The sequence below is a fragment of the Lepidochelys kempii genome, chromosome 9 (genome assembly GCF_965140285.1).
Source record: "Lepidochelys kempii isolate rLepKem1 chromosome 9, rLepKem1.hap1, whole genome shotgun sequence".
Classification (NCBI taxonomy): Eukaryota; Metazoa; Chordata; order Testudines; family Cheloniidae; genus Lepidochelys; species Lepidochelys kempii.
Genome location: NC_136388.1, coordinates 35,013,788 through 35,027,431, shown reverse-complemented (window position 1 = coordinate 35,027,431; position 13,644 = coordinate 35,013,788). Strand labels below are relative to the sequence as shown.

Here is a 13,644-nt window from a genome sequence, read left to right as displayed (position 1 = left end):
AAAAACATGACAGAACCTTAAAGAATGCCTTGTTTCAAATCTGTTGGTGATGACATACAATTGCTCATTACCCCTGTTGAGAGAGAGCTGCACCAGATGCAGCAGTGGGTGTAAAAGGCACATAAAAACAAACAGGTGCATGAAAAAGCAGACTCATTAAACAGACCATCTGATTCTGCTTGCATGTACACCTGACTTACACTGGCTTAACTCCATTGATCCCACTTGAAAATGGCAGTGAATTGATTAGAGGCCTTTTATAACCACATGGAATTAAAACAATTTTATTAACAAAAATGAAAATAAAAAACTAATTGGAAGGCAGGTAATATGGATTCTCCATACCTTTTTGCCCTCCATCCCCACATTCTCCAGAAGGCCCCCTTGAGCCCATTTCTCCTTGTTCACCAGGTCCACCCGGGATTCCTGTCTGTCCGCCTTTTCCTGAGATTCCTGGGAAACCTTGGATGCCTTGGATGCCTTTGCTACCTGGTAATAATGTTAAGATACTGATGTGTTTATCTAACAGCCTACTGTTGTGCTATTAGAAAGAGTGCCATACAAAAGGTAGACAGTTTAGAGAGAGTTTTGGGAAGTTAGTAATATATGAGAACCAACAGCAGATATATTTGGGTAATACTAAGGTAAGCTGGGTAACAATAGAACACGCAGCAGCAGACATTCACTATCTAGGTACTTAGCTGATGCTCATCACTGGTGTCTGAGCTACAAAAGTTACACATGGAATTACACTCAGGTGTAATGGAAGGGAGCCAGTTGAGGCTCCTTAATACTTTCCCACTAAGCCCTGGCAAAAGTGTTAGCCTTCCGCTGCTCTAACTTCCGCTCAGACTTTGTATCAGTGGAAGATCAAGCATACTGGGGCTCTACCTGCCCCTCCTCTTGGACTTCTGGATATACTCCCTCCCTCTTTTTTCTCCAGCATGAGGTGTGTGGCTGTCACTGCCTGATTTCCCTCTGGCAGAGTCCCCCTCTGTGAGGAGAATTCTCCACCAGCTAGCTAACTCCAGCCATTTTAAAGCCACTTTATGACATTATTGGGTATGAAGTGGCCTGACGGACTGGAGCAGCCAGCCCACAGGCAATTAACCTCCCATATTTTCACTCTCATAACTTTCGGGAAAATTCTCCTCCTTTCGGGTTTAAACGCTTATTTCATACTTAGTTTCAAGCCAAATGGTTATATCTTTTTAAGTTTGAGGAAAGTAGTTCAGTCTTTTGTAAATGTATTTACGCATTTTTAAAGCACTCCATTAGTGCCTCAGTAAATATCTCTTACTTTCAAATCTAAACTGTTGCTAAGGTTTTACTAAACAATTCCCCAAATGCTGGTAGCTTTAGAGAGGACTCCCAGCTGGGAGAAGCTGTTTCCACAATCACATGATCTCATACCTCTTAGGCACACATGAGTATGCTCTCACACAATATTGCACTGAAACCAGGACACAATAATGACCTGTTGCAAACAGGAAGAATGAAATAGTCCATAGAAATTTGCCTGTAGGTTTCATAAAAACAACCAAAACCAAAGAATCTTTGGTGCTCCCTGCAAGCTGCAAACTCTTTACGCTTGTTTCACTTTTGCTCCAAGAGACATAAGAAAGGGTGATATTCTCATTGTTTTTCACAGATACATGTAGTAGAAGCTGGAAGGGTGTGAACAGTGCAAAGTACTCTCACTGACATCATTTGATAAGGAGCAGCTCTTTAAAAGAGTTATATGTAACAGGGTGATAGATACATTAGGCTTCATATACCTCGTTGGCCTGGGAGTCCAGGTAATCCATTGCTCCCAGGAAGCCCTGGATATCCTCGAGGGCCTGGAGGACCAGGGGACCCTGGTACACCAGGAGATCCTGGTAGGCCTTTCATTCCAGCTGGCCCTGGTGGGCCCATGTCTCCTTTCTGACCTTTAAAACCTGGTAAGCCTGAGAAAACAGTTTATTTTACTCATTTTATACCCAGAAACACAAAAGAAGATTCAGTAATACAGATGGTCATAAAAAGGATGGGGGCATGGGTCTTATACAAAATTATTGATTTTTGGTGGAAACTTGAATACTGAAAACACTGGGCTGAAAACTGAAATATTTTGATTTGTAAACATTGCCACGGTGCCTCCTCGGAGTGGGGAGATGGTACATCACAGGAATTCCTGGCCCCATCAATATTTTGGTTTTCAAATGAAATATTTAGATTTTTCGGGTGTTGTTATTTTTGATAAAAAATTTCCACAAAAAGCTTTTTTTGTGAAAAATTGAATTCAGTTGAAAATCCAATTTTCCATAGAAAAACAGTATCAACAGCAATTTTTCCATCAGTCTTGCTCAGTGACACTTTTACCTAAGCTTGGGCTGTGACTACATGCTAAATAAAGAGCACACTTTTAAGATACTGAAATTACAAAGTAGGAAATACTTAACTCTTCCATTGTATTAAACCACAATGAATGCATATTTACAAGGCCAGTTAAGCAATGCATTATACTATCGGAGACAGGTTTGGGAGGGACCTTGAGCTTTTCACTCCACTGACCAGGCTGGGATCAGATCATGCTGAGTAAGGGGAAGGTACAGAACACCCTGCACCAAGCACCAGTGGGCCGAAAGATCCTCATTGGACTGTCTCTGACATGTCAGCCAGGCCGTCAGTATGCAGGAGAGAATTAAATGTAGCACAAGAGTTCAGAATAGAAGTATAAGTGAAAAACTTAAGATCTCTGCTCAAACCAACTACATCATGAATCCCAAACTCCCCATGTCTTGTATTAACAAAAAGCAATTGTGTAACTGTATGGAAGACTCTGAATTCACGATTCTCTCTTTCTGAACCCTATAACTTTGTCTTCCACTATCAAGGGGACCATTGCTCTGATTCACAAATATGGGCAAAATAACACATAACAGTTAAAAATATGATAGAACTGTAGTGAGGGGTATCAGATGAGAGCACAATGAGGGAAGGGTGGCTGTGAGAGTCCCAAAGTTTAGGGGTTGGGTTTATTTTTTTTAAATATCACCATGATAAACCTCCCTAACTAGAAGGTTTCCAGTAGTTAATTTTAACATGGTGGCACATGAATTGCTCCTCAATATAAGATGGACAGCCATGGTTATTTTATTTGCACATCCTCATGTAACGCTCAAAGAGATAGCAGGAAGACACCACTGTAGAAATGAGCTAGCTGTGGGGGGAGAAGCCACTGAGAGGAAGGGAAGACACTTTCAGTTTACTACACCTTAAGCTAGGATCTTCACTAGTCACATAATTCAGTCATTCTTAGCTGATGTTTTTCTTAAATCAAAATGACAGCTTCACAAAGGTTTTTGCTCTGGTACCACTGAAATCAATTAGGAGCTTTGCTATTGGCATTCTCTGGGAACAAAGGGAGGCTCAAAGTGATTATCTGCAGATAGAAAATCAATGGGACAGAGAATAAATGGAATGGGGGATTACTGAGTTTGTAGATATTCACTGGAAAAAGATGCCCAAAGTTTAGAACTGGAATGTAATGTTATGAGCACAGTTTACCTGGAGGGCCTCGCTGTCCAAGAACTCCTAGCTGTCCTGGTGGCCCTTGTAAGCCTGTATCACATGGCTGACCGGGTGAACCTGGAGCTCCTATTTCACCTTTTCTGCCTCTCAGACCTGTAGCACCTGGAAATCCTGGTCTGCCAGACTGTCCTAAAAAGATGCAATATTTGTCCTGACAAAAAAATTCCCATCCACTCCCCTAGCTACATCCCCGTAGAGTTCAGGGCAACGTATTCAATTATTGTTGTATTTTACCTGCCTGACCAGGCTGGGATGAGACCATGCTGAGTAAAGGGAAGGTATAGAACATGCTGCACCAAGCACCAGTGGGCCGAAAGATCGTATAGGTTCTCTATAGGTTTTCAAAAATGTTTGCTACTTTCCTACACTTTGGAGTTGGCTGTTATTGAGAACTGCTGCATCCTGCTTTCTGGGGCAAATACTGACTCCTGCCTCTATGGGTAAGGAGGACCTTCTGGTGGCAGAACCAGGGTAGGCTCACCCACATGGCCCTGCAGTGTGGACTGTGGGGCTGTGAACTGCAGTCCACACTAATTTGCTGAACTGTAAGTGCCTGCTAGCATGAACTAAGAGGTACCCGCTTTGTGATAACATAGTCATGTTCTGTTCTCTGTATGCCACCGAGCTGCTGTGTGACCTCGGGCAAGTCAGTTCACCTCTGTGTGTGTCTGTTTCTCCTCCCACCCTTTGTCTGACTTGTCTATTGACTATAAGCAATCTGGGGCAGTGACTGGCTCTTCCTATGTGTACATACAGTGCCTGGCACAACAGGCCCTAATCTCAGCTGGGGCCTTTAGGTGCTACTGTGATACAAATAATTATAATAGAAAGCTCCACTGCCATGCCATGGCATTGGGGAAGGCTTCTTCCTGCTTCCAACCCTGTAGATCTCTCCAGTGCCCGACTTATCCTTAAGTGTAAATTCCATTAGAATCGTCCAGTCAGTTCCTTTCAGGAAAAATCCAGTTAGCATCAATGGATATTGATCAATGGATGCAGAGAGCGTTTTTGGCCAACTTGTAGAATTCAAAGGGGTTCATGGTACCTGCATTTTGAACATGTTTGAGTAGAGGCTTGTGCATGCCTACCATGGGCAAAATACCTGGCAGCTCTCTCACACAGGCAATGAGAGATCAAGTAGAGGACACTGTGTATCATGATTACTTCAAAGAAGAATTATTGCAGGTAAGTAATTGTATCTTCTTGTCTGCATTACATACCCACTACTTCCTAAATGCCCATAACTTTCAAGGGCTTTGTAAAGGTTTCACCGTATTTCGAATGTTTATACACAAAGTGGCTGAGCTGCTTAGTTGACTATTCCTTGTTCTATCAAATGAGCCCTGTTTCTTTTTAGGGTGTACTAGTGTGTGTGTGTCATGGACAGCAGATTAAAATATTGTTGTGTGAAGCATGAATATTTTTCTTCTATTCCAGGGATGTAATTCTGCTCTTATTTATACTGTTGCAAAAATCAGGAGTAACTTCACATCAGTCACTGTGGAGCCACATAAGAGAGAGATCAGCATAAGCCCCAGTGTCTGTCTTTATGCTTTAAACGCAATAGAAATAGGACTCATACCTTGTGGCCCAGGAGTGCCTGATTCACCTCGTATTCCTTGTAAACCAGGTAATCCTGGCAATCCTCTGTGGCCTGGAATTCCTGGAAGACCATAACTGGTATCACCTGGAACACCTTTCTGACCTGAAAGTCCAGGACTGCCAGGGAAACCTGGGGCACCATCAGGAGAAGAGCCTCTTTCACCTTCATCACCTGGATCACCAGGATTGCCTCGAAAGCCTATTGAATTTAAAAATTACACAACGTAGACAACCATTCAAATGGTATGTTTTAAAGGTGTGGACTACCATAATGCAAATTTAATAGAATGAAAATATATTCCATTTATATGCAAAATAACATTTGCATACTTCAGGTTTCTCACTGGATAATGATATTGCATGAGAAACCAACGACCCATTGTGGAAGTGATACGCCAAAGGGGGGTGATACTTATGTGTTTGGGGCAGGATATATTGGTTTTGTGTATTCCCCATCCTTGTTTATTCCAATCCCTTTGGGAGTAAATATATTCTCCATGAGCCTGCAAGGTTTACATATAACAATCATGCTCCTGCTACAGGTCTGAATTGATCAATTCTCAGCAGCACCTTCTATTGTGGTAACAGAAAATAGTGGAAGGGATACATCTATACAACAGCCTAACTGGAGAAGTAACTTCCATCCCAACCTGAACAACTGAACTTTAGACACACATCCAGCTTGTCGGGGAAAGGGCGGAGATGGTTAAAACTAGCAAGGCAGCTTACCCTATCCTGTGTAAGTATACATGCACATGTATTAACAGTCTGTGCAGCTCCATGTTTCAGGGGTAAAAAAGATACCATCTCCCTCTCACTTACCATCTGGCCCTATATCTCCTGATGTTCCTGGTTTGCCTCGTTGGCCCTTTTGCCCATCAAAGCCATTTGGCCCAGGAGGACCAGGGGGTCCTCTTAATCCCTTTGGTCCTAAGAACACAGAAAGAATACAGATTTTCCAGGATCTGCTTGTAACCTATCAAACCTCTCTGTGAACTAAAAGGAGATGTAAGTAAATAGTGGTGCATCTTCACCGTATGCTGCATTGTGTAGAATTTACAAGCAAGCCCTCCTTTTTATCTGCTCTGAAGATCAAGTGCTTTCATATCTTTCTGAACATTGTGGGAAGGGCCAGCCAAGTTGGCACAGGAAGGTATGACTGACAGCTGACAGCTTGGACCCAAGGGCTGTGCACTAGTCTGTAAATCTCCAGAACGGGGTTATTCTGGGCCCCTATGATAGTAAAACAACCACAGCAGAATAAATTAGGGCTGTTGATTAATCACAGTTAACTCACGTGATTAAAAAAATTAATTGCGATTAAGCACAGTTTTAATCGCACTGTTAAACAGAATAACTATAGCAGGGGTACTCAAACTTCGTTGCATCGCAACCCCCTTTCAACAATAAAAATTACTACATGACCCCAGGAGGGGGGACTGAAGCCTGAGCCAGCCTGAGCCCTGGGTGGGGGACAAAGCTGAAGCCCCAGATCTTCAGTCCCAAGCAGGGGCCTGTAATCTGAGTCCTGACACACAGGGCTAAAGCCTTCAGGCTTCGGCCGTGGTGCTCAGACTTCAGCTTTGGTCCCAGGCCCCAGCAAATTTATGCCAGTCCTGGTGACTCCATTAACATGGAGTCATGACCCATTTTGGGGTCCCCACCCACAGTCTGAGAACCACTGAACTGGAGCATTCATCATGTGGCTTACTGTTTCTTAGTTGGCTACTTTTCAGTAGCAACTCACCATCATTTAAACACTAACAAATTCAATAAAAATCAGAACACCCTTCATTTTCCCCTCTGAATAAACACACCTTGAGCCCCTTGAAAACCTGGAGGGCCTGGACTTCCAGGATATGCTGGAACATAACAGTGGATGTCACCTGAAACAAGAGAAAAAAAATATTATGCAAGTATTGTACACAAATAAAACAAGTTTGATTATCTACTGTAAGGTGTGCGAAAATATCAATATTGTCATTAACCAAATGTACAAACTGTAAGGATTATGGAATATTTATGCAAATAGTTATTTCCATATTCTTTAAGTTTAGGGGTATTTTAATTGTAATGTTCTTATTACACATTTGATATAAGGTTATATTAGTAATTTGATCAACTGTAATGTTGATGTGGGGAATATATTCTGCAGAGATTAAATAATATATTTGTATTTTCTGTGGTGTTGGCAGTAAAAATATTGTCTTTAAAATATTCTCTGAGAGGAGGTGGAGAGACTTTGAATATGACATTCTAATCTCAAGTATGTAAATTTCTGCTATGCCTACAATTAAGGCAATTCCACAATATCCTCTAAATGCTACATTGCATCAAAGCATCTTGGTGCAAGCTGCCTTAATGTTGAAATGACAGGCTCTGCTGATCTGCTACCTGAGATGTCCAGGTTAAGATTAGTTCCTAATTCTCAGAACAAGTTTCGACCCCATGCATATCAGACAAGTAAAGTATTCCAGGACCAATAGTGTCCGCAGCATAGAGGAGGTAGTGATAATTTAAAAATTGATTAAAATTCTCCTTTTGCTGCTAAAATATCTTTACGTTCTGCAGAGAAACAATTCAGGGTGATAGCTGGGCATGCAGTATAGAACCAAAAAGGGCACTTCATAAATAGTCTTCACCCTGTCTGGGTTGTTATAGCAAATGGAGGGTGAGTGTGACAGCTGTTGCTTGTTCAAAATAGGATGTATGTATCATTGTGATAAGGTATTTGGAAAGAGGGGTCCAAGACTGTCCAAGAACTGGAAAATTCACCAGGGTTTGGTGCTTGTGTAAGTCAAACATGGGAAAAGGTTTGTCACACACAAGATGTTTGATAAAACACTAAAGGTGTTTAATTGAAAGTCAAGGCCTCTAACACAAGGTAAGTGATCTTTAGAAGTAACAGCGAAGGAAGTTTGGGAAGATCAGAGGAGAATTCAAAGGTTCATGAGGGAAGGAGTCCGCAAGATGGAAACCTGAAATTCAACCACAGTTTGTCTACCATAAAGAGTAGGAGAGTGTAATGACTTCAGTAGTAACATTTTAAATACATACTTGCTTTTTTAAAAAAGTCTACATTAACAGGATTTATAAAATATAGATAAAGACCAAATCTTTCTCACTTTATTCAAATGAGAATCCCTGTCAGTTAAGGAAGTAAACATTTATATTTGGATTTCTCAGAATCTAGAAAAAAATTAACCAGATTTAACCAAATAATTTTTAGATAGAATTAGCTTTGCACATGTAGCAACTTGTAATAAACAAGATTTATTCACAAGATTAACAGGAATATACTGAAAGTAAAAGAATTGAGAATATAGAAGTTAGACATTTTGGAATCACATAGCAAACTTGAACTGCACAGTTTTATATTAAATATTATACTGTATATACTTAAAATGTAGCATATGGAAATCATATTTACAATGTCTTTACTAGCCTCAGTTTTCTACTTTGATTTATTATTTCTTTTTCATATGCTATTCCACCTTTTCTGTCTGACATCTTTCCATATGTTATTCTAACACTACTTCGTGAATCAGCAATGGCTCTATACTGTGTGAATACTGTGTCATTTTCCCTGTTCCTTCATCCATCCCTGCAAATCTTTACTCAAATGAATACTCCTTGTTCAAGAGAGTAGTCCCACCAGGATCACACAAGTAAGGGTTTGCAGGTTCAGGGCCTCAGTGAATCAACATTCACAGATATTTCACGTTTCTTGTGCCTCACCTGTGTCTGCTCCTGAATGCAGATATCCCAGTTGAAAAGCAGATTACTTGAATCCTACCAAGCACATATTCAATGAGAATGTTTTTAATGTTAAATTTCAAAATTACCTCTTTGACCCTTTAGACCAGGTGGCCCACTTATGCCAGTACTTCCTGGGTCTCCAGGATGACCCCTGATTCCCTGTGGGCCAGGAAATCCCAAACCTGATGGTCCCATAGGCCCTCTTGAACCAGGAAGTCCTGGTGCCCCAAGAAATCCTTTATCACCTGGCAGTGCTGATCCACCATCACCCTATTTAAAAAAAGAAAAAAAATATATATATAAGCTCCATAAGACTAGCCCCTTTGCTTTCTTTCATTAACTCCAGTATTAGAGCAATATTTGAAAAATCTTTGGTTACACAATGAAATTACTGAATGGATGATACATGTGATTTTTTTAAAATTAATCTTGCGGTAGGCTTACAAACTGCAATATAGGCTTAGTAACTTTACAGTACTCTCATGTAGTTGTCCCTGAAATAAAGAACAAATTTCTTCTCTGGGTGAAATCCAATCCCTCAGTGAATGGGCTTTGTGCTGGGAATTAGGTGGGTGTAGCTGTAGGGGCTAGAATCCCCCTCGGAACAGACCACAGGCCTGCTTACCGCAATGCATGCATGAGTACTGGAGATAGTTAATGGCTTGGAAAACCTTGCACAAGCCATTTACCAAGAAGTGAGTTTCACTGCAGTCAGTGGGGTTGACTAGGAGTAACAGAGTGGAATCTGGTCTATGATCATTTACAATCAAGTTGTTGATAAACATTTTAAAACTGAAGTCCTGATCAAAGCTAAATATTTCTATACATCTGATGTACAACTTAATGGAAAACCCTTAAAGCCTGCACTCTGAACAAGGTTGTATTAATAGGAACATCTGGTAGATAGATACACTTGGAAGCTGTGCCTCAGTGGCACATCATGCAGATAAGAGTAAGATCCCTAAAATAAAGAGCAGTGTTTATATAAGGAAGTTAGATTTTTTTCATTGGTCAGCAGTTAGCTACAGGTTACTAGGAAAATATAAAACAGTTTAATCTGTAAATAATTTGGAAAATTTACTGACTTTTTTGTAAAATGAGAAATTAATTCAAAACAAAGAATGAAACAGTTGCTAACAAAGTTAAACATACTTGAATTCCTCTCTCTCCAGGCAATCCTGGATCTCCATCTCTGCCAGCAGTACCTTTTTGGCCTGGAAGTCCTGGAACCCCTAGAGGGCCTCTTTTTCCTTTTATTCCTTAAAACAATTAAAAAGAAGCTTAGAGTAATATATATAGCAGCTGTTTATTTCTTTCTCCTCAGTTGAATGATAGGTCATCATTACTGATATTTGGACAAAATGTCTGAGGCTCTACAAGAATTTTCTTCAGCTCATAAAGTGGGATTTCTTTAATGCAGGATTTAAGTTTCTTCCTCTGTTCATCTCTCCTAATTTGGAACAATTATTCTAGGATTGTGGTGGGTTGAAGTCTTTAAATCAAGACTGGATCTCTTTCTCAAACGTACATCCTCGTTAAAACAGAGTTACTGACTTGATGCAGAGATTACTGGGTGAAGTTCTTCGGCCTGTGATATGCAAGAGGTTAGATCACATGATCATAATTACCGTGAGTTTGGGGTGGCCACATTATGCAACCCAAATGAGCGTCAGTAAAACCTGAATACTACATCACACCACCATGTGTCTTGTTTGTGCATATGTTTGGCTTCCAACAAATGCTTTAGAGAATTTTTTTTTTAATTGTTGGAACTGTGACTAAATGATCTAAAATAACTTTGTGTACATAAAAATGTCATGTCTTTAAAATCAGATATTGCAGTACATTGCAAGAGCTAGAAGCAATTTGGGAATCTCCCTTTTCCAGTGAGGTAAGATTCATGTTTTTTAGTTATGCATAGTTACAAGATATTGAACCTTAAACCACACAGTGGTATAAACTGCACCTCAAAGCAGCGTAGTTTCGAGGACATTTGGGCAGAAGGAAGAAATGTTTTTATGATAGTTTGTTGTTTTGTTTTAAGTGATTGACATAACTGCTCAAAGATTTAGGATGTTAGCATAGTTGATATATCTTTGGGGACATGCATTTATGGGCAGAGTGCAGATGAAACAACTAAATGTAATTGTCACATGGCTTTGCAGTTTATCATATGGATATCATGAGGACATATGGGAGGTAGCGGGTCTCTCTCTCTCTCTTTTTACATATTGTATTAAGTGGGAACTTTGCTATCCACTTCAGTGGACCCAGGATTTCACTCATAGTGTTATGCAGGAGCATGGTAAATGTGCAGTAGTTTAATTGCAAGAGTTTTATATTTTCCCCTAAACGTTTAGGAAAATACACTATTTGCACAAATTAAACTTTGCAAAAAATATTAACTCCATTTCACACCACTGTCTCAGGAAATCTATGACAAATAAACCAGGAATAATTTGTGCTGCTCCAGTGTCTGTGCATGTCTGTGAGAGCACACAAACACTCTACAGCACATACACATGTGCACACACAGATAATGAATTATTTGTGAAGAATACTTTATTCATCATATTTCTTGTTCATAGAATAATTCATTCAGCATTTTTTTCAGAATTCAAGTTGTGTGATTGATCACCTATTGGTTTTGGTCCCTGAGTGATTAACTGTAACTCCAACAAATAGACGGATGATTTCAGAGTTGGAGGAGGGGCAGTACGTGTCTGCCGGCTATAGGGTCCCTGGGTCAGGCCTGGGAGTAGCAGGCAGGCCCGGATCCCGCCCCCGGCCCCCCCTTGTCCCACTTGCTACTGAGGGGAGTGGCTGGTGAATGAACTGCAGTGAATGGATTGCCACTGAGGTGAGCGGTTAGAATCGGGACTGCAGTTTGCCACTGAGGCAAGTGGTTGGACTAAGGACTGTCAGTCTCCCAGAAAGGGAGAAAAGAACTGAGTGGGGCACAGCTGGAGGGCAGTGTCCAGAAGAGGACGACGCAGTCCGGTGAGCGACGCTGGTTCTGGAGGTGGAGACAGACGAGATGAAAGGCAAAACACTACCTAAGAAGGGTGTACTGGCAAACCCCAAGCTAATTCCCAGAACAGCCAGCAGAAGGCGCCGCAGTGGTGAGTCAACCTCCGTTACAGGTCCACTATGACCCCCAGATCCCTTTCCACAGTACTCCTTCCTAGGCAGTCATTTCCCATTTTTGCTCAATCTTAACTGTGTATGTCTCTGTAAATGCCCGAATAATAATATTCATGTGACATATTAGTCATTTGGTAGCAGCAATGGCAAGCTATTATGCAATCTGCATAGAATTTGGAGGGAGGAGTACAGGTTGCAGGAGGAAAGATTTTGTAGGAGGCACCAGGAAATCAATCTGTGTGAACTTGGCTTCAATGCTAGCACCTCTGTGCTGCTTTAATAAAGAGTCTGTAGTTTTACAAGCATGGAGTCCTCTCCCGTTATTATCCAGCATGCAGTACATGAAATACAACGGATGATAATAAATACAGGTTTACCTTTGATTTTCACTATGGCCAGGTCACCCTTTTCTCCTTTTTCACCAGCTATTCCAGAAGAACCAGGCTTGCCCTTGTGATTTAAAAAACGTATGACTTTTTAGCCATTTAAGCTCAAGTAATGAATCACAATAAATAGCATATCTCTGATGTTCTAAAATTATTTCCAAATATACAGCAATCAAAGCAACATACTGAGAGAAAAAACCACTGTACCTCATGGGATCCCTTTAAAGAAGGAGGTGTAGAAATGGCGCCTGATTCTTCATTATTTTTGTATCATTTTTATTAACTCCACTGATGTCCAGGGAGATATAGCTATGTAAAAATAAATGTAATGGAGCAAGGAATCAGGCCTCCCGGTCTCTATTCAGCCAGGGCATGTAAGACTTTAAGAGTCGTAAGACTAGAGCAAGTTGTAGTGTTCAGATGCTCTTCCCATTACAGCACCTGGCTCAGCACCCACTGATGCCAATAGGATCTCAATGGCTGTTGGATCAGTCCCATGCTATGTGAAAGCACATGGGTGGGTAAATATAAACTTTTGTGCCAGCTGAAGTTGATTTGCTGTGTTGTGAACAACGTTTGAATGGATGTAGTTAAGTTAAAATCTCATTTGTCTGAAAATGTTGTACCTACTAAATTATTCATAGAATCATAGAATATCAGGGTTGGAAGGGACCTCAGGAGGTCATCTAGTCCAATCCCCTACTCAAAGCAGGACCCCTTATTACTTTGTTATAAGTAAAATGTAAGTCTTCAATACCTGAAATGGATTAGAGGAAACAAAGTATTTTCTGCAGCAGGGTAGGAACTGATGTTCCCATGCTGGGAAACATTCTGAGAATTCAAATAATGTTCCAAACCCAAATTGGAACAAAAAGTTGAAAACTTACGTTTTCACAAGCCAACAATCTGAAAACAAATTGTCAATTTGGGGTTAATTCAAACATTTTGTTTTGATCATTTTGAAATGTTTTGTTTGGATTTTGACCTTATTTATTTTTATTATAATTAGCTTAAATTTCAGAGCAAAAAGTTATTTAAAATAAAATATTTCAAGAAAAAAAATAAATTTTGTCCTAAAAGAAATCTGTTATACTGAAATGTCTCTTTGGTGCACATTTCTCGAATGTGCATACCTACAGCTCCTCAGATAGTAGACAAATGCAGATGAACAACTGCT

The 13,644-nt window shown here is 40.4% G+C and overlaps 1 protein-coding gene across 1 annotated transcript in view; it reads right to left on the bottom strand.

The window, feature by feature from the left end:
* The window catches only part of COL4A4 (collagen type IV alpha 4 chain), a 129,633-nt gene that overhangs the window by 44,906 nt on the left and 71,083 nt on the right, over window positions 1-13,644 (bottom strand). Inside the window, exons 11-17 of the mRNA XM_078854334.1 lie at window positions 9,024-9,207; window positions 6,996-7,064; window positions 6,001-6,108; window positions 5,159-5,377; window positions 3,553-3,705; window positions 1,779-1,949; window positions 346-489 (exon numbers count right to left, since the gene is read on the bottom strand). Coding sequence (XP_078710460.1) covers window positions 346-489; window positions 1,779-1,949; window positions 3,553-3,705; window positions 5,159-5,377; window positions 6,001-6,108; window positions 6,996-7,064; window positions 9,024-9,207 — 1,048 coding nt within the window. The remainder of the gene's footprint in view (window positions 1-345; window positions 490-1,778; window positions 1,950-3,552; window positions 3,706-5,158; window positions 5,378-6,000; window positions 6,109-6,995; window positions 7,065-9,023; window positions 9,208-13,644) is intronic.